The sequence below is a fragment of the Corythoichthys intestinalis genome, chromosome 12 (genome assembly GCF_030265065.1).
Source record: "Corythoichthys intestinalis isolate RoL2023-P3 chromosome 12, ASM3026506v1, whole genome shotgun sequence".
In the NCBI taxonomy this organism is placed as follows: domain Eukaryota; kingdom Metazoa; phylum Chordata; class Actinopteri; order Syngnathiformes; family Syngnathidae; genus Corythoichthys; species Corythoichthys intestinalis.
This window is the reverse complement of record NC_080406.1, coordinates 46900943-46920929: the sequence shown is the minus strand read 5'-3', so window position 1 is coordinate 46920929 and position 19987 is coordinate 46900943. Positions and strand designations below refer to the sequence as shown.

General features: G+C 37.9%; 1 protein-coding gene across 6 annotated transcripts in view; it reads left to right on the top strand.

Annotated features, from left to right (window-relative positions):
* LOC130926717 (microtubule-associated protein 2-like) overlaps window positions 1-19987 on the top strand; it is a 120045-nt gene that overhangs the window by 56715 nt on the left and 43343 nt on the right. For 5 of the 6 annotated variants that reach the window (XM_057851817.1, XM_057851820.1, XM_057851821.1 and 2 more), the window contains 4 exons: window positions 1148-1411; window positions 11421-11510; window positions 15574-15648; window positions 17238-17453. In XM_057851817.1, the coding sequence (XP_057707800.1) occupies window positions 1201-1411; window positions 11421-11510; window positions 15574-15648; window positions 17238-17453 (592 nt within the window). In that variant the 5' untranslated portion in view covers window positions 1148-1200. The remainder of the gene's footprint in view (window positions 1-1147; window positions 1412-11420; window positions 11511-15573; window positions 15649-17237; window positions 17454-19987) is intronic. The other variant, XM_057851823.1, reaches the window with a different exon arrangement.

Sequence of the window (19987 nt, the reverse complement as noted above, 5' to 3'; positions counted from 1 at the left end):
CTTCTTAAAAAGGGGGACCACCTCCGTGGCCTGCCAATCCAAAGGCACTGTCCCCGACAAGGTCTTAATAATAATTAAACCCCTCCCAGTCAAAATGGATTGGATGTCAATGGCAGCCAAAAAGTTGAATGAATGCTCTAAGAAAGGTTAAATTAATGGTATAAAAAATGTAGATATACCATACAAAACTGTATTATACAAGAAACTTCAGAATATTAGACTGTAGTACCTTCTAAAAAGGTGATTCGTGACTGCTCTTTTCAGTCACAGAAAATGCATCGTCATGGTGCCACCATGCAGCAGGTGCAAAGAGCAGATCAGTCAGCCTCTTGAGCATGTGTAACACTTCAGATGTGATTCACATTGCAATATGTTATTTTGGGGCAGGAGATGGTTTCATTTGATAAAATAAAAATGGAACAAAAAAACACATTCATAACTATGCAAACTGCAGTTTCCATTCAAGATAAGACGTAATTTGGATTTCCTTGAAAGAAGTTTGCTCAGACCCTGCAGAATATGTGTCAGCCTTGCACTCCCTGGCAAGAATATACACAGGTGGTTGTCTTGTCCGCCAGTCTACGACTGAGGTTGATCAAGTTGGTTGTGGAGGTCAGCGACCAAGCACAAAGTGACCCTCATCAACAGAAAGGCAGGAGCAAGACAGGATGACAACCTCATTTTTATATTTTACGGCTTTTAATAAATCGGAGTGCTGTTCAGATGAAGCCCCAAGCAGGGTCACAGTGGTGGATGACAAGCTGTGACAGGGAAGGAGTCATCAAGTGAGATATACTGTACCAGTATGGCATTCTGAGTGGAGGAGTCAGTGTGTTGTGCTCATTGCAGAGTCTCTATTGGGCTGTCATGCTTATATCCGTTTGAAGCTTAATCATGCAAAACCTGATGATTATTCATTAGCTGGAAAAGCTTAAACACTCTCCATTAAATATTAACAGAGCCATTCTCTGACAGGTAGACTGAGGTTTGCATTTTAGTGAGTCTGAAGCAGGAATTCTGATGAACAAATTCTTGACTCCTCGGCCTTCTCTTGTCTCCCATCGCTCTCCTTTAGCTGACATTGCTAACCTCGCACTTAATAACATGCTGAGTTGTTACCATGTTTGCCTCTCATCTCGCCACACAGAACGAAAGTCAACCCTCAATTTCCCCCTTCCCCTGCCCTGAGCTTGGACCAGCATGGCAGATGACCGACAGCCAGAAGACGGTGCCGCTCAGTGGGACGCTTCGGGGGCACAGCCGCCCGCTGGTACCCATGGGGCCAATGGTTTCTCATCTTCCTCGTACAGGACATGCCAGACTGGTGGAACACACGCGACCTCTCCCCCCTTTTCTGCAAGAGAAAACGGGTTCAATGGGGAGTTAACTGGTGCTCATGCTATAACTGCAGGTATGTATTAACTATAATCACCTCATCAGATGTTTATCCTTTCTCTATATTTTTTTAAGAAAGAGATATAGATGTTGGCTTTATTTGCACATTTACATGAAGCAGATGCTTGTGCATGTGGGTATTTGGGTTGCGTGGGTTTGCAGCACAATGAGTCCCAACCCCAATCACATGCTGTTATTAAACGTGCCCTAATTACAATGTTAAATGTTACTCTAGCCCTCAACCCCCGTATCTCACCCTGGTGAAACAGTGATGCACCAGTGGTGTTACCATGACAACACCTCCCCCTCCAATTTGTTTTTTTAGATTCAACCTTTACATTGGTAATGTTAAGATTTTGATTTCTAAATAACATCTAAACTTGAAATGAACAATTTCCAGAATCTAGTTTTAGGAAATCTTACTGTTAAAGTTTTACTTAAACCAGTACTAACTAGTCCTGCTATTATAATGCAGAAATTATAGAACAGAAAGAAAGTGACTTATTTTTCAGATGTCTCTCGCATTAGAGACTGCTCATTAGAGGACCTTTTCCCACTTCTACTGAATTAGCCCAGGTGTCTGTTAAATCAAATCCATTTAGCACTATTGCAAACCACAAAGGACTCAAACTGCATCACGCTCGGGAAAACCGTCCATCACTGTACATACCTTCTACACATGTGACATCTTGGCTTCATACCAAATAACTGTCAAAACAATTCGTCTTGGCATTCATTTTGGTGTCTGCTGCATCAAGACATAATTGACTCCCTAATATAGTCTTTTTTACACGAACACTCGATTGCGAAAATTCCACACCATCAACAAGATTCTCAAGAGACAGTCAATTGACAAATCGATTTTTATTCCCATCCCTACCACACAATCTGAGGTGTCTCCAACATGCGGCGGATAAGTGCAGAGAATCGCTGACACCCGATAATCCTCAAGGCTTCAGCCTTTTGAGAGTCAGCTCTTCAGATACAACAAGAACCTGTGAAGCACTAAATTGCCCCCTTGACATTATGTTAAGCCTAGAGCTCACCATGTTGTCTTGATTTTTTTTCTTTTTTGTGTATGTGCCTCAAATAGGTCAAGAGCAACATGCTAACCTCTACTTTACTTTAGTACTTTAGTGCAGAATAAAATAAGCAACGCTAGTCGTCAAATCCATTTTGACTGGGAGAGGCTAGCAGCGAATGATCGAGTGTTATTGGGGGCCGTAACCAGAGTGTATTTCTCGTTTTTAGGGCTGTCAAACAATTAAAATTTTTAATCGAGTTAATTACAGCTTAAAAATTAATTAATCGTAATTAATCGCAATTAATGACAATTCAAACCATCTATGAAATATGCCATATTTTTCTGTAAATTATATATATATTCTGTAAAATAAATTGTTGGAATGGAAAGATAAGACACAAGATGGAAATATACATTCAAAATACGGTACATAAGGACTGTAGTGGGCATTTCACTGTACTGTCATTTAAATCTGTCTATGCGTCTACTTTTTCCAAAGCTAGACAGCTAGTGAACGACGCCTTAATAATCAGACTTCTTCCTTTTTCATCTGATTTATTAATAAAATGGCCTCAAACCATTGTCCTCTTTAGACCGTCGTAAAACTACAAAAAAAAAGTACACAAGCATTGCATTAGCAACAACGTTAGCTTAGCACGCTATACAGGTTCACTAAACATAAACAAAAAGCGTCTCATACAAAAAATATAACATTTCGCTTACTAACATAATATGTACATGCTTTACAACAACCATACTTACTGACAAATCTTGTCCAAGGATCATATAAGCACAACATTACAACGTAGGCGTCAGCCCGAGACGTCGTGCAGCCATATCGAACTGGCAAGAAAACAATAAACCATGTCGCAAAGCGACCACAAGAGTTCGCTGTTAGACAGCAAAAAAAGCCTTGCTGTAAAACTTACCAAAAGGCAGAATACTGTCTGAGCGGGACATGTGCGTTAATTGCGTCAAATATTTTAACGTGATTAATTTAAAAAATTAATTACCGCCCGTTAACGCGATAATTTTGACAGCCCTACTCGTTTTGTAAATTTTTTTTATTACCGTAATTTGGTATCTATCAATTCATGATATTATTATGAAATTAAATAAAGGGACTATGCAGGATTTTTAGAGTTCATTTAAATCTTTTCTACTCCACGCATGCTCCACCAATGCCCTGATGAGAACACATAGCCCTGACATTTTTACTGAGTCTGCCACAAAAAGTATTTTTCTCCCCTTCAATTGAATATTTTGGGATGAACACTCTAGGCCGGGATCAGCAACCCGCTGCTCTTTAGCGCTGACCTAGTGGTTTCCTGGAGCTTTTTCAAAAAAGTTTTGAAATGGAAAAAGATGGGGGAGGGAAATATATACATTGCTGGCCAAAAGTATTGGCACCCCTGCAATTCTGTCAGATAATGCTCAATTTCTCCCAGAAAATGATTGAAATTACAAATGCTTTGGTAGTAATATCTTCATTTATTTTGTTTGCAATGAAAAAACACAAAAGAGAATGAATTTTTTTTTCAAATCATTATCATTTTACACAAAACTCCAAAAATGGGCCGGACAAAAGTAGTGGCACCCCCAGCCTAATACTTGTTAGCACAGCCTTTAGACAAAATATCTGCGAACAACCGCATCCGGTATCCATCAATGAGTTTCTTACAATGCTCTGCTGGAATTTTAGACCATTCTTCTTTGGCCAACTGCTCCAGGTCTCTGAGATGTGAAGGGTGCCTTCTCCAAACTGCCATTTTCAGATCTCTCCACAGGAGTTTTATGGGATTCAGGTCTGGACTCATTGCTAGCCACTTAGAAGTCTCCAGTGCTTTCTCTCAAACCATTTTCTAGTGACTTTTGAAGTGTGTTTTGGGTAATTGTCCTGCTGGAAGACCCATGACCTCTGAGGGAGACCCAGCTTTCTCACACTGTTGGTAGTCTTCAGAGTTCATAATGCCATGCACACGGTCAAGCAGTCCAGTGCCAGAGGCAGCAAAGCAGCCCCAAAACATCAGGGGACCTCCGCCATGTTTGACTGTGGGGACCATGTTCTTTTCTTCGAAGGCCTTTTTTTTTTTTTTTCCTGGAAAATCTATGTTGATGCTTTTCCCCAAAAAGCTCTAATTTTGTCTCATCTCACCAGAGAACATTCTTCCAAAAGGTTTTTGGCTTTCTCAGGTAAGTTTTGGTAAACTTCAGCCATTCTTTTTTATGTCTCTGGATCGGAAGTGGGGTTTTCCTGGGTATCCTACCATAGAGTTCCCTTTCATTCAGATGCCGACAGATAGTATGGGTTGACACTGTTGTACCCTCGGACTGCAGGACAGCTTGAACTTAATTGGATGTTAGTCGAGGTTCTTTATCCACCATACGCACAATCTTTTGTTGAAATCTCTCGTCAGTTTTTCTTTTCCGTCCACATCTAGTGAGGTTAGCCCCAGTGCCATGGGCTTTAAACTAATTGATGAAACTGCGCACGGTAGACACAGGAACATTCAGTTGTTTGGAGATGGACTTGTAGCCTTGAAATTGCCCATGGTTCCTCACAATTTTGCTTCTCAAGTCCTCAGACAATTCTTTGGTCTTCTTTCTTTTCTCCATGCTTAATGTGGTACACACAAGGACACAGGACAGAGGTTGAGTCAACTTTAATCCATTTTAACTGGCTGCAAGTGTGATTTAGTTATTGCCACCACCAGTTATGTGCCACAGGTAACTAACAGGTACTGTTAATTACACAAATTAGAGAAGCATCACATGATTTTTCAAAGGGTGCCAATACTTTTGTCTGCCCCATTTTTGGAGGAAAATGATAATGATTTATTTATATTCTATTCTCTTTTTTTGATTTTTCATTACAAGCAAAATCAATGAAAATATTACGACCAAAGCATTTGTAACTGCAATTATTTTCTGGGAGAAATTGAGCATTATTTGACAGAATTGCTGGGGTGCCAGTACTTTTGGCCAGCAGTGTATTTTTTAATATGGTTTCTGTAGGAGGACAAACATAACACAAACATTCTTCTAATTCATTATTACTAGTATTGTAATGAAGTTAAACTTGAGGCGGCATCGTACAACAGAGTAGTCACGTGTTGCATTAATCTCTTTCGGGTTCACTGCTGGGAAAATAAACATTTAATTATGAATGCTCATTATATATTTGTAGCCAACGTAGTCATTTTGATAAGACGCTAATATAGCTAATATAGATACATACAGCATGTTTTGCCTTCATTATAAGGCTTTTAATTTTTTGCGGCTCCAGTATTTGTGCAGTATTTATTAATTTGGTCCAGCATGACTCTTTCAACATTTTGAGTTGCCGACAACTGTTCTAGGTGAGCACGCACTTGTGCACGCCCAAGCCTTCCCTGCGACAGTACCCGCGTGACAACAACACTTGCTACTAACAGTAAACAATCATGTTTTCTGTATTTACATTTATGGTGCTGGATGGGTCAAATGCTCGTTGCTTTATGTTCGTGATCGTACAAGTATGCACGCCATGAATGAGCTTAACACAGGCTGCAGTTACGCTTTAGGCCGGAGGTGGCAGTTACGAAAGGAAAAAAAAACAAACAAATTGTATATTGTCCCTTTAAACAAAATGTGCTGTCTTTCACAAAACATAATTTTTATATTCAGTGGTGATTTACTGGGTTGAAAAATTACAATACATGCAATGTCAGTTAGAGGTGCAACAATGAATCGATTAATCAACAACTAATAAGGCTTAGTGGCCAACAAATTTGATAATCAAAACAGTTGAAGGAAATAGTCATCAATGTTGTCTCCATTGCTATTTACAACATGATGAAAAAAACTTCAAGGTAAATTGTAAAGATAACTGAAACAAGTCTCATTTATCCGATTAATCGATTAATCTTTTATTAGAGCTGTCCCGACTGGTCGACATTGTCGACGTCATCGATGACGTAAATCCGTCGACGAGCATAACATCCCGTCGACGGTTAATGAAGGGTTAAAAAATTATATGCGTTGACAGTTCAGAATGTCAGACGCTCTGTATGCAAGCGGGGAAAGCGGCACAAAGCCAAAAAAGCGCACCAGAGAGTCCGAAACATTGACTTATTTCAAAGAAACAAAGGAGGGTACTCTTTTGTGTCCTGTCTCTTCAATGCCAAGTTTTGTTGAAGTTGCTGAGCCTGTCACGATATGCAATGAGTCCATTTATCGCACGGCAAATAAAAATGAGGGTGGTAATTTTCACGGCTGCGTTTTATCGCTGCGCGTGTGCGTGCGTGCGTACATTGGTGCATGCGTGCTGATGGCATACGAGACTCCAGTTCCTTTCTCTTATCAACACGCTGTAGAATTAAAGTTCAGACTTACAAAATAAGAAAACACATCCATATTAAACACTATAACGTTAGCACTGCTACACTGAGGTGAATGGGGGAAAAAAGGCAACCTACTTTGGCCTGCTATAAAACATTGGCAGTCGTCTCGTGAAAGCAAACTTGCGGTTAAAAGGTGACACTTCAAACATGAAAAATCGCTGGTAAACAGCATTTGCAAACGAAGAAAAAAAAAAAATCTATTACTGACACTACATGCAATGACTAAAAGTGCTTTTCTTACGGAGTGTAAAGCTGAAGTTAACTGTTTAGCGAACGTACTCCCGGTGAACATTTCCAAATAAAGGCATGTCATGTTCGTCTTATAAATAACAATTTCTGGAGTTAATCCCACATACATTCAGATTCTACACTAAGAGTACCTTTAAAATGACACCCTTTATGAAAAATCTGATTGGCAATGAATAATTATTATAATACTCTTATATATAGTACTATACTATAATATTAATGCTTAGTGTTTTTTTTAAGAATTGTTTTGAATCATGTTGGAAAGGCGAAGTCAGTGTTCTGAATCTGTTTACATTCCATTCTTTTGCACTAGTTAATTCTACCAGCATTTGAACTCATTGTTTATTTGCGATTTATTATTGTTATTGTATTCATTGTATTGTTTATTTGTACTTTAATAAATAATTTAAGTCTTCCAAAATGTTTTTGTGAATTGATAAGCGTCAACAAAATTTTCATTGCTAAATTAGTAAAAGAAAGAAAAAAAAAAATTTTTTTTTTAAATTCTTAGATTAGTCGACTAATCGTAAAAATAGTTGGCTGACTAATCGGGAGAAAATTAGTTGTTTGGGACAGCCCTACTTTTAATTAATCGCTCAATTAATCGATTATGAAAATAATCGCTAGTTGCAGCTTTAATGTCAGTCATAGTCGAACCTTGTTGCCATGATTAAAATGTAGCCAAAATACAGCTAATTGTATTGTTTTCAGAGGCAGACATTAATATGAGTTTACTTTCTTTCTAACATCTCTATGAAATTTGCACATTATTTTAATTTTTATCAATGACAATGAAATATTTCAAGCTATCCATCAATTTATCATTTTATAATGAGTCAGTTATTTCTCAATATAACATCCCTCTCTTACCCAACCAATTTTGCCAGGAAAAAATAGACATCGTTTTTTTGTACGTTCTCACCAACTATTTTGTTCCTTTAAAAATACCCTAACTTCGTCATCATTATCATCATCATGTTTCTGTCCTCAGGATCACCACAGGCACCAAAACCACAGTAGCTCAGCAGTCTGTTGTCAAGGAAACAACTTTCTTTACACAATTTGATTGCTGACTGGTTTTGCATCCAATTGCACTCTGTGCCATCTCATTGTGTATATTTGAGCATCTGTGTGCATATGTAGCACATCCTCTGTTTGTGTTGACTCAAGGTCTTTAGTAATACTCTCTGCTTTAAATCGAGCACATACACATAGGTCTTTAAATCTCTCTATAGGATTTAAGTATTCATTTTCCATTCCCGAAATGATGTGACCTTTCTGTGTTTGAGTCCTCGCGATAAAGTAGGTCATTATATTATTTGACATGTTTGTGTTGGATACATGCTGACCGAGTTGGATCAAGCATGTTTTCATCACTGCCAGCATGCTTTGCAGAAGTGACAAGGTCTTTTTTTTTTTTTTTTTTAAATCTGCCATCACTTTGTGAATCTGTGACCTCTCTGTCACACTGACACCTGAAAACTTTGAAACATAGACAACGTGTCAGCACAAATGCGAAAACATGACCACCTGTATTATGTTTATGCGACATTTTAAAATTTGACGTACAGTATTAATCATAATTGGTTATTGTACAATACTGCATTTTCAATTTTTGAAAAAAATAATACAAAAGCATGAAATATAAAGGTGAATACAATGTTACTGAAACCTTGAGCTCTGTATTTCTTCAATTTTCAACCCCCCCCCCCTTGATAAAATTTAGTTTTGACATTACAGCCTCAGACCCCACATTCACCATTCTTTTCAATATCAACGTTTAAATCAGAAAATGTTTGAACAATATACAGTCATGTGAAAAAATTAGGGCACACCATTAAATATTCAGTTCTTTATTAGGAAAGGTTCATATATCCAATTTCTGATCTTGTTTTTCTTTATCTTTGGAAAAGAAGGTGATTTAATTGCAGGTAAACAACAAAAATTAACATTGTTTTACTAAACCAGATATATCAACAAAAATGCATATTCTAACCGAGGAGGAAGTTAGGACACCCTGCCACCTTATAGGTGGTGTTACCCCCTTTGGCTGAAATAACTTCAGTGAAACGCTTTTTGTAGCCATCTACCAGTCTTTGACATCGGTCTGAAGAAACTTTGCCCCACTCAACGCAGAATACTTTCAGTTGTGAGATGTTTGAGGAGTTTTTTTTTTTTTGCATGTACAGCCTGTTTCAAGTCACCCCACAGCATCTCAATGGGATTAAGAGCTGGGATTTGACTCTGCCATTCCAGGACTCGCCATGTCTTCCTTTTCATTCATTCCTTGGTGGATTTAATGGTATTTTTTTTTTTTTTTGGGTCATTGTCATGTTGAGGGGGCCAGTTTCGCTTTGGCTTCAATTTTTTCACAGATAATCTCACATGTTCCACATGATAGAATTCATGGTGGATTCTATGATGGTGAGTGGCGAGGTCCTGCTGCAGCAAAGCATCCTCTTGCACACCTCCCATGAAGGTTAAACTTGTGAAGTCTCTTTCTGATTATAGAGGCATGAACTTTCACATCAACAGTAGCAACTTAGAGCCTGCTGTAGGTCCCATGATGACATTTAAGGTTTTTTGGAGACTTCTTTTACCATCTTGCGGTCTGCTCTCAGGGTGAACTTGCTTGGACGGCCAGACCAGGGCATCTTGTCAGTTGTTTTGAATGTCCTCCACTATGGGCTATTATTACAGTGGAATGGTCTGCTCTTAGGGTGAACTTGCTTGGACGGCCAGACCAGGGCATCTTGTCAGTTGTTTTGAATGTCCTCCACTATGGGCTATTATTACAGTGGAATGGCTGATTTCATATTCTTATGAGATCTTTTGAAATCCCTTACCTGACTCATACGCGTCTACAATCTTCTTTCTGAAGGCCTCAGACAGCTCCTTTGAGTTCACCATGGTGTTTTCTCTCACTTCAACAGTCAGGGGCACACCACAGTAAATGTGAGGTTTAAATAAGGCAAGCTTCCTTCAAACACTGGGTATTTATGTTCATGTGCACCTGATATGATACACCTGTGTGTGATTTTAACCATTTTAAGTGGGACTGAATGTTGGGGTGTCGTAATATATTCCTCAATAGAAATTGCATTTATTTAAAATTACATTTTTACAGAGTTATGAAAAAAAACAAAACACTTTTTTTCCAATTTTAATTGTTTAGTTCTATTACTAGAATCTCTCAAGATTGTTGAAATTGAAATTAAATATCTATATTACCAAATATGTTAGAAAGCACACAGGCTTCCATAGGATATCCTGATTTTTTTCACATGACTGTACATGTTAGCAAGTTATGTTTGGTGGACTCCAAAGGTGAACATCTCCTGGGCTGATATACTCAGAGGTTGCTTGGTAACACTACATTGTGCAAACAGAATTGTGTGTTTTTTTGCTTTTTTTTTAGTGTCCTTATAAGTACTGATCAGTGTGTGTATGTTCACATCTGTAAAAGTATATAAAATATCATAGAAATGGCTGTCATAACTGTTTGCTGCATGCAGAAGAAATCTATATTCTTGGACTGCTAATCCCTAATAGGCCAATTCTTATACAGGGTGACCCAAAAAAAAGTTTACACTGCCATAATACAACTTAAATGCCATGTTTATTCATCTTAGAATTAGAATTGAATCACAAATTATACATTATTGTAAAGAACATGTACAGTACACTCTGTTTTTCAATGTGTCCTCCCTTAAGTGTCACAACAGCCTCCAGGCGCCTGCGGAACGCTTGACAGGTCTTCTTTATGTAGGATGCTGTCATCTTTTCCCCAAGATCTAACAATGGACCTCTCCAAGGCTGCCGCAGAGGTTTGTGGCTTCTTACACGCACTGTCCTCCACAGTTGCCCATATGCTATAATCCAGGGGATTGAGATCTGGACTCTGGGGTGGCCACATATCACCTTGTCAATCAACTTTTTGGTCCGCACAGATCTTCACTTCCAGACCCAGGTTTTCGTGAGGCTGTTCCAGTATCTTTCAGCTTCTTTTTAACTTTGTAGACTGCACATCTGGATATTCTCAGATTTGCTGCAATCTCAGTAGGTGTCAGACCGGCACGCAGCAATTCAGGTACAGCTAAAGTTTTCTTCATTTTCAGAAGAAGCACAGGAATTGTAGAGACGAGAGATTACCAGCTGCATTGAGTGACCTTAATGTATCACTTAACCATGACAACCTACTTAGATATGTTTCAATGGCTTTTAAACAAGCAGTCAACTGAGTGTAAACTTTTTTTTGGGTCACCCTGTACTTCATATCAACACAACTATAAACAAAATTATTCAATTCTAAACCTTTTGAGAGACTCTTTTTTTCTTGAAATTATTTATGTTTGTGTTTCTTTGTTTAGAGCAAGTCTCTGCAAGAATCGTGCAAGAAGTGACTGCCGAGGCAGTGGCGGTTCTAAAGGGGGAACAGGAGAGTCAAAGGCTGCCATCAGGTTAGTCACATGCTTTCACCAAAAGATGCACCACCAACATTACATTATGTTTGCCTGTACTATAAAGTCTGCTACAAGTTAATTACGTAGGTTGAATTAAAGGGCCTTTGTCAAAGTCAGTCAAAGTCAGCTTTATTCATTCATTTTCTTCATATGCACAGACCATACAAGGAAAAAGAAATTGCGTTTCTCTCTCTATCCCTAGAGCAGTACTTCTGAAATAGTGGAGCACACCCCCCGGACTTCAAACTTTGCGCCTGCAGTGCATCGCATATTTTTTTCAATTAAAAAAAAAAAAAAATACAGATGAGCTGTTCCGAGCTGATTGCTTAGTCTTACTCTCGCTCCCTCCCTCCCTCTTTCTGCTGTTTGTTCCCCAGGCTGGCAGTGCACGTGCACTTCAGTTGCTTATAAAAGTTAACGATTTTAACAGATGTTTGATCTTGCCAGTGTAACGGGCTTCAAAAGCGCCGCATGCGTCAATCATTTAACTTGCTAAGCAGTTGCTGTGGCAACTCATTGTGTGTAAGTGAGAGGATTTGAGTAGACTTACTCAATGAAGTGCTGCCTTGGAACAGACAGGCTCTGTGTGCACGGTGTGATAAGGAAGTGTGCGCTGGAAGGAATGTGTGTGTGTGTGGCGACGTTCGAGGCAGCCGGACGTGTTATGTTCGTGGCAATAAACACCACATGTTGAAAAACGTTTACATCTTCCAGAGGGGTCTTTAGAGAAAATGAGAAGTACTGCCCTAGAGAAATGATCAATTGATCGATTTAAAGCAACATTATATGACTTTTCAACCTTTATAAAATATTTTCACAATATTTGTGATGATACGTCGACTGACAACTAGTTAAATGACACCTATTTTACATCTTGAGGGTTTACACACACAAAACACACAAAAAAACTACAAATGTGCTGACTGCTTTACGTCATACGTCACTTCCCCCTTACCCCATTCATTATATTATAATATTAAGACGGAAGTTGAGGCGAACGCTTTCCCACGAATTCAGCCAAGATGGCAGAGCAACAATAGAGACAAAAAGTTTTGTCCGAGGAGGAAAAAGAAAAGGAGGCTCAAGAATAAACAAAGCCTTCTTCACTCGCTGGCCACACAAAGCCACATGGTTGCTAACCGTCATATGCTATTGTCTCGACACAACTGGATTCATAACCTTATTACTATTCGTCTTTCACACAGCCGCTGGAAACATAAATGTCGTTTAATTGGTCATACCTATCAACCCGAGGCCGTTGGCAATCTTGCAAATAGTGACGTATGCCCTTACAAATTGGTGACTAATCTTACGTTTTATATAATGTGCAATATGAAACAAAAATAAAACTCAACTTTTAAAATAATATTAAATTATTGGTAATATTGTCACATATAACCTGGTGCAATCAAAGAACAATCAATACCTTCAGCTACATCATGATTACTAAAATTTAACAGTGACTTTTGTTACAATTGTATATTGCACTTTTGGCAATTTCTATCATGTCTTTTGATGGCTGCACTTCATTGCACTTCAGCTCGCAATTCAGCTTGACTTGAAGGTAGTTTGTTAATGTGTCCAATTATAAATTAAAAAGGTCAATTGATAAAATTACTTACCGATGCAATCTTTGAGTCAGGGAACATTTCTTTTGCTAATTCTGAGAAGTGATCAGCAATAGTTGCAGGCAAATTGTGTTCGGCAACAAATTGGCAGAATAAAATCTTCGCTTTCGTAAATAGTAATTAAAAAGTAATTAATTACAGTTAAAAATTATTTCTCCCAAAAAGTAATTGAGTTAGTAACTCATTTACCTGAATGTAAGAGTAATTAGTTCCTTGGCAAAGTAACTGGTGTTACCTTTCATGTGTTTTTTTTTAATGAAAAAAAAACCATGTAAAAGAAAAACAATTGAAAAAACATAGTAACCCATAGTAACCTGGAAGTCTTTTAATGTTGTGAATCAACCGTTAAAGTTGTTAAAATTGGTCCCGTTTTTGCATTAGTTCCCTTCTGTCTATTTTTGACATGTGAATGTTTTACAACTGTTTCATCATTTAAAGACAGATTCAAGTCAAGATTTTGCTGATTTAGATTTTTGGCCACACTAAACCACACAGTTGCTAGCCGTCAAATGCTATTATTTAGCCAGAACTGGATGCATCACCTTATTACTATTCATATTTCACATAGCTGCTGGAAACACAGTCTTCCTTAAGGCAAAGAAATACCGCTTATGTCCACCGGTGTCACTAAAATCGACCAAAACTGGAAAGTGACATAGTTAGGGATCGGAATCGAAATCCGATTCCAATTCCGAACCGATTCCTAGTGTTTCGAGGCCTCGACATCACAATGAAAAAGCCTTAACGATCCCTTTAACGATTCCTAAAGACGCATATTGCGTCGTGACGTGTCTTGTTGTCCAGACGCATCAAACTAGCATGGCGCCAAGAACCACTCGCTCCAAAGTTTGGCTACACTTCACCAGGAAAGAGGGTGAAAGTGAAAGGTTACGATGGTTTAGCACAAGCATTGCAGCCGTAAACATAACAATGACAGCACATTGGTTCAAAAACTTCAAATGCTCGAAAGTGTGTCTTCACTTCACGAGAAAAAATTACAACAAAGCGACTTGCAGTCATTGCAAGGTGGATATAACTGCATCGGAAGGGAGTACGACTGCAATGTCCTCACCGAGACGCTAAGGCTCAGGCCTGACTATACAGCTAGCTAAACTCCCAAATGACGATACAGAAGACGTTTGTATAATATGCTGACTTTATTCAACCATCACTTGAAGAGTGAAACTAAAAATAGAAATGAAACAAATCAATTTCGTCCCCAATAACAAACAGGTTTGCATCACAGTAAATCAGCGATGATTAGCTGCTAATACATTAATAACACAAACTGTTAGCATGCGTTCGCTAGCATTAGCACATCGTTCAAACCACTACACAACTGGATTTAAGTGTCCGATCGCGAGTGGAAACACACAACAACAACACAAAAGATGATACATACAGGTGTTGCCTTTGTAGATATTTTACAAACATTAACAAAGAACGTAGGCTCGTAGCAGTAATGCTCTCTCTCACTAACTCGCTCACTCGCTTGGATGCGGCACTTCTTCGCGTGTAAGCGCGCTCTTCTTCACGTGAGGAAACGCAAGGGCGCCCCCACTTGAGCGTGAAAGCACCATAAAAACTAAAAGGGATGCATGTCATTAAATACACTTTAACACAGGGGTCCCCAAACTATGGCCCCCCTGAACAATACCATTTTTTTTTATCTTTATTTTTTTTCTCAGTAGTGTTGTTTATTTCCTGGCCTGGCCTTTATCTGTGAAGAGAGGGTTATTTGGTTATTAGCTATTTAATTAATAGTGTTACTATTATTTTATTATTATTATTATATATTATATTATACTATATTATCATTTTTATTTTATTTTTTTCTATTTATTATTTAAATTTTATTTACTTTTGTTACGTGAAGAATCCAGAAAGGGTTATTTGAGTGTGGCTTTGTGAAAAACAATAATTTTTTACATTTAGGCACTCCTGCAATCGTCACACTTTTTCTGTCACAACAGAGAAGGGAAAAGTTATGTAGCCCTCACAGGAAAAAGTTTGGGGACCCCTGCTTTAACACATATTGCCAAAGGCAGAACAACGACCTATATGCCAATATACACAGATATTTTTAATTTCTATTAGAAAAATATTTCAGTAAAATGTTACACATTCTTGTGCATTTGCCACTTATTGCCTCAGTTAACATTGAGACTTTGGGCCTCTTTTGACCTCGTTGTGAGTTTGTAAGGTTGTGACTTCTGATTAAACTCAATGCCAATCAAAATGTTTGTTCTTCTTTTTCCCCAAATTAGAATCGATAAGAGAATCGATAAAGAATCAAATCGTTAAGCGATATCGATAATGGAATTGGAATCGTAAAAATCGTATCAATTCCCATCCCTAGACATAGCGTTGCTTTTAAACGATATTTACACATTTAATAAAATTTCATCATCAGTCTTTATTTTCAATTGTAGTTGAAGACACCACCAATTTACCTCCATCGCCGCCTCCCTCACCTGCCGCAGAACAGTTTGGTCCTCTTGAGCAAGGTAATATGTTTTGTAAATAAAAATGTGTTTTGAATTTTTTTCTCTCTTCTTTCATCTTCATCAGATTGGAATTATGAAAATAGGGATCTGTCTGGCACAAAAGACCATCTTGATTTATAATGAACTAATTTTAATTTCTTTCACTCTGTATTTTGAATCAATAAATAACACAGGTTGTCTCCTTTACATTGTTTATCTCTAAAAGAAGGAATGGCAAAACCACCGTTAGGATGAGTTTTGATCCAAGTTTTCTTCCATTTCTCCCACTAACATGCATACTCGCTGTCTCCCGACATACTAATATGACAACCTTGTAGCTGTCCTTGTTACTTGTCTCTTCACGGTGTGCGGTTTGTTTTTTGGCAGCTGTCAGTGTTTTCTGTGTGACTCTGGCATTTACTGGCTTAGCATTGAAGACTCATGTTGAAGAGGATCTTTGTATGAAATCATGAGTCGAGGTAGAGAATGGGATTAAGATTCAAGATGGTTTCGTAATGAAGCTAGTTAGCTTGGTTGTGTGTTGACTCAAGATCAAATCTATGACAGGACAGAATTTTCCTTTATGTCAGGAAATTGATTTGTCAAATATAATGTGGATTTGTTTGATAGTGTGTTGTCATGATTGACCAGCTACCAAATGTAATTGTTAAAAATCGTCAAAGAGGTTTGCATTTTTTGTTTTAAATGACTTAAAAAGGAAAAATTGGCTAGGGTACGATTTCTTTGTGGCAGCAGCATTCAATTTGATTAAATAATTTGTGCTATTGTTAGATGGTTGTTTTTCACGTTTTAGTATTGTTGGTGTTTAAAGTACAAGTACTATTACTGTATATCTTACCTAGTAAGCAACAATATTATTCTTTATTATTGCAGTACAGGAAGAGAAATTGTCTTAAAAAATGATACTGTATAGCTGGCCTGACAACCTTGGTCTCGAATCAGTTGCTACTATGCAGTCACCTCATCAATGTCTTTGTGTGTCATGACTCTTTTTTGTAACCCCTTTCTGATTTCCTTGAAGCTGATTTACCAATGTTTTACTATTTTTATTTTTATTTTTTGCTAATGTTTTCCTCAAGTCTTTGACAGAAAATGTCCATTTTAAGCAACATATTGTAATAACTGGGACAGTTGATGTTTTTAGTACTTTTTAGTACTGGTACATCAAGAAAGCAAGGTGATCAAGCAAGTATCTAAAAAAGTAAAGTTCAATTTAGTAAAATTCCAAATAGTCTTTGGAGTTCACAGTGGTCACTTCCCCTACTGTATAATTAAACACTTTCTGTGCATTAGTGTAGCTAGTTTTAACTCAAGATTCCATATGTCCATGAAATAATTTATAAACTGATCAATTATTAAATCTACAGAAAACGCTTCAGGAAAAAAATGTATGGATTAGAATAAAAGAGATTCATTATGTCAGAAGTGATACAGTATTTTTCTGTTGATTCAATTTTAAAATGGACATTTTTGTTGAAGCCGTTCCATATTTTCCCTTCCTTTATGTCCTCTTTGATTTTTTTTTTTCTTTCATCGTGCGTGTCTAGATTTCCCTGCAGTTCTTCTCCTTGTGTCTGTCTTGTTTGTAGATGTAGGGGATGAGGAGGAGGCAGGCCCTCTCCGCCGCTTCCAAAATTCACGGGAGAGGTGCAAGTTCCTCGCCCCCTCCATCTCAGTTTCTGTGCCTGAGGACGACCCCTACCACTCCGACGAGGAGTACTATGAGCACCCCTTGTTCAGCCCAGAGTGGACGCACTCGGGCGCCCGCCCCACGGGGCAGGCTGTGGCCTTTAGACAAATTGAAGGTGAACCACGCACGGTTCCTCTTTACCGTCTCAACCCCACCACCCCTTCTTTCCTTTTTTCTCTTCTCAACATCTCCCTCATCTGTGTTGTGCCTTCTTACTAGCATCCCTCCATCCTTGCGTCTCCCCATCCGTCAGTTCGTACTGTATGTCATTTTTGTGTGTTTGCGTGTCCTTGTGATGTCCATTTGCTCTAAATCTGATATATTTCAGATTTCTAAAACATCAGAATTTTAATCATTTATTCCACCCAAACCATTGCTACTTGTGTTTGCAATCATATTTAGTTTAACACACTGCAGGGCCATCCTGTAAAGGAGAAGAGTGTAGTTCGAATCTGAATCTGTAGAATGAAACAAGATTTGTGATTTAAGGTGGTTTCAGTGGCGATAACAGCGGGGTTATATAACAATTAATTAACAGCTGAGCCCGCTTTTGACTTAGCTTCATATATGACATACACAAACATGGATTAAATACATCAAAAGTTTGCTGTTGTCTGTCGTTTACTTTTAAATATTGTCTGTGGCTCAGAGAATGAGTTTTACCTTGACTTGATGTATATCTTGCTTTTCTCTGACCAATATATTCATACTTGATGTGAAGTCAATTGGATAAGGAATGGTTAGTGAGAAAAAAAGCTAATTTCCCATCCAAGATTGTTATTTTAGAGAGTCTTAAGGACATTAATAATAAGCAGTCAATTAAAAGTGCCATACAGGTAGTCCCTGGGTAACGACGTACTCGACTTACATGATTTTGATTTTACGACGGAGTCTCGTCAGCCATTTTGTCCCAAATCGTTTTTTTTAGTCGCATAAACATTACCTTATTGTACCTCACAGTATCTTATTTTTACTTTACTTTATTAATATGACGTGTTCTGTCCTCACTAAACATGAAGTTGTTCAGCTTGACAGACAGCAAACAAGGCAATTGTGCTTTTTAACTTACTTCACTTTTGACAATTTGTAAAGCTGTAACACACATACAGTATGTACACCTATGTTCAACTTATGTTCGACGCGCATTTTAACAATAAAACACTTGACACAAAACAATTGGTGTTCAAATGTCCATCTAGTCTGATCAATATGTAAATTGTGTAGATTTATTAGATTAATTTGCCAAACAAAAGTCTGCTAGCTCCGCGACCCTCGTGAGGAAAAAGCGGCATGGAAAATGAATGAATGAAAAAAAGTCTGCTAGCTTAAATGCCATGACTGCCAATGATATTTACAGTTCTCATAGCAAATCGCTCACACATAACTCCACAAACTGTAGCTGTAAACTAGGGTGACCATATTTTGATTTCCGAAAAAGAGGACACCTCAAGATACCTTACCCTAAATTTTACTTGAAGTTCACTTAAAGATGCCTTAATACTTAAACATATTAAAAATGTGTCTCCTCCGTCTGTATAGGAAAATTCAGTTTTATTTATACTTCTTTTCTTAGATTTGTTTTTTTTTATTTAATAATAAAGACAGAAATCTACCCCCGTATAATCAGTCCGCAACCTCATCATTACACAGAAGTTGTTCAAAATTTAATACCGTAATTTTCGAACTATCATCTGCTACTTTTTTCCCCTCATTTTGAATCCTGCTGCTTATTGTCCAGTGCGGCTTATTTGTTGAGTTCTTTGGGTTAATAGGTAAAACTTTATTTGAAAGCGGCGTCATAAGACTGCCATAAGACCATCATAATTATGATATGACATTATCATGGGCATTAATGAATGCTTATGACAGACGTCATTAAGTGTCATCCGGCAAATTATGACACTAATTCCATTTATGTCCAGCTCGGATCTTTTACATCCATTAAAAATTTGCCGGATGACACAAAATGACATCTGTCATAAGCATTCATTAATCCTCATGGCAGTGTCATGTCATAATTATGATGGTCTTATGACAGTCTGATGGTGCCACCTTCAAATAAAGTGTTACCAAATTCCATAACTAGCAATTAATGAAACAACTAGAACAGTGAAGAAATAATTAGCACAGAACATGAATTTTGATTTGTTATTTACATCTGTAGCACTGCAATGCATGCTAGGAGCCATGTTGTATGACAACAGTGTTGACAGCAGGTGGCAGCAGAGGTTGACTGTCTCCCCCAAAAGAACAGTGATGGCCAAATGAAGCTCCTTGAAGCAATGCAGCTTTGCAGCCAATTGGTTCAAAGCGTCATGGTGGTTAATTTGGTTTTACGACAGTCTTATGATGCCGCTGTCAAATATAGTGTTATCGGTTGATATCTTTTGGTGTAAATATTCCATAATACAGTGAGGACAGCTGCAGCTTATATATGAACAAATGTCTTTTTCGTGTCAAATTTGGTGGGTGGCAGCTTAAAATCAGGTGCACCTTATAGTGCGAAAATTTCGGTAGCTAAATATTTTATAAATATAATGCAGACCCATGGAAGTGTAGTACAGTCAATACACACACGCAATAGGCTATGTGACAACTAAACATTTTTAGAAATTACAATCAATACAACTGTTAAAAACACAAAATGTT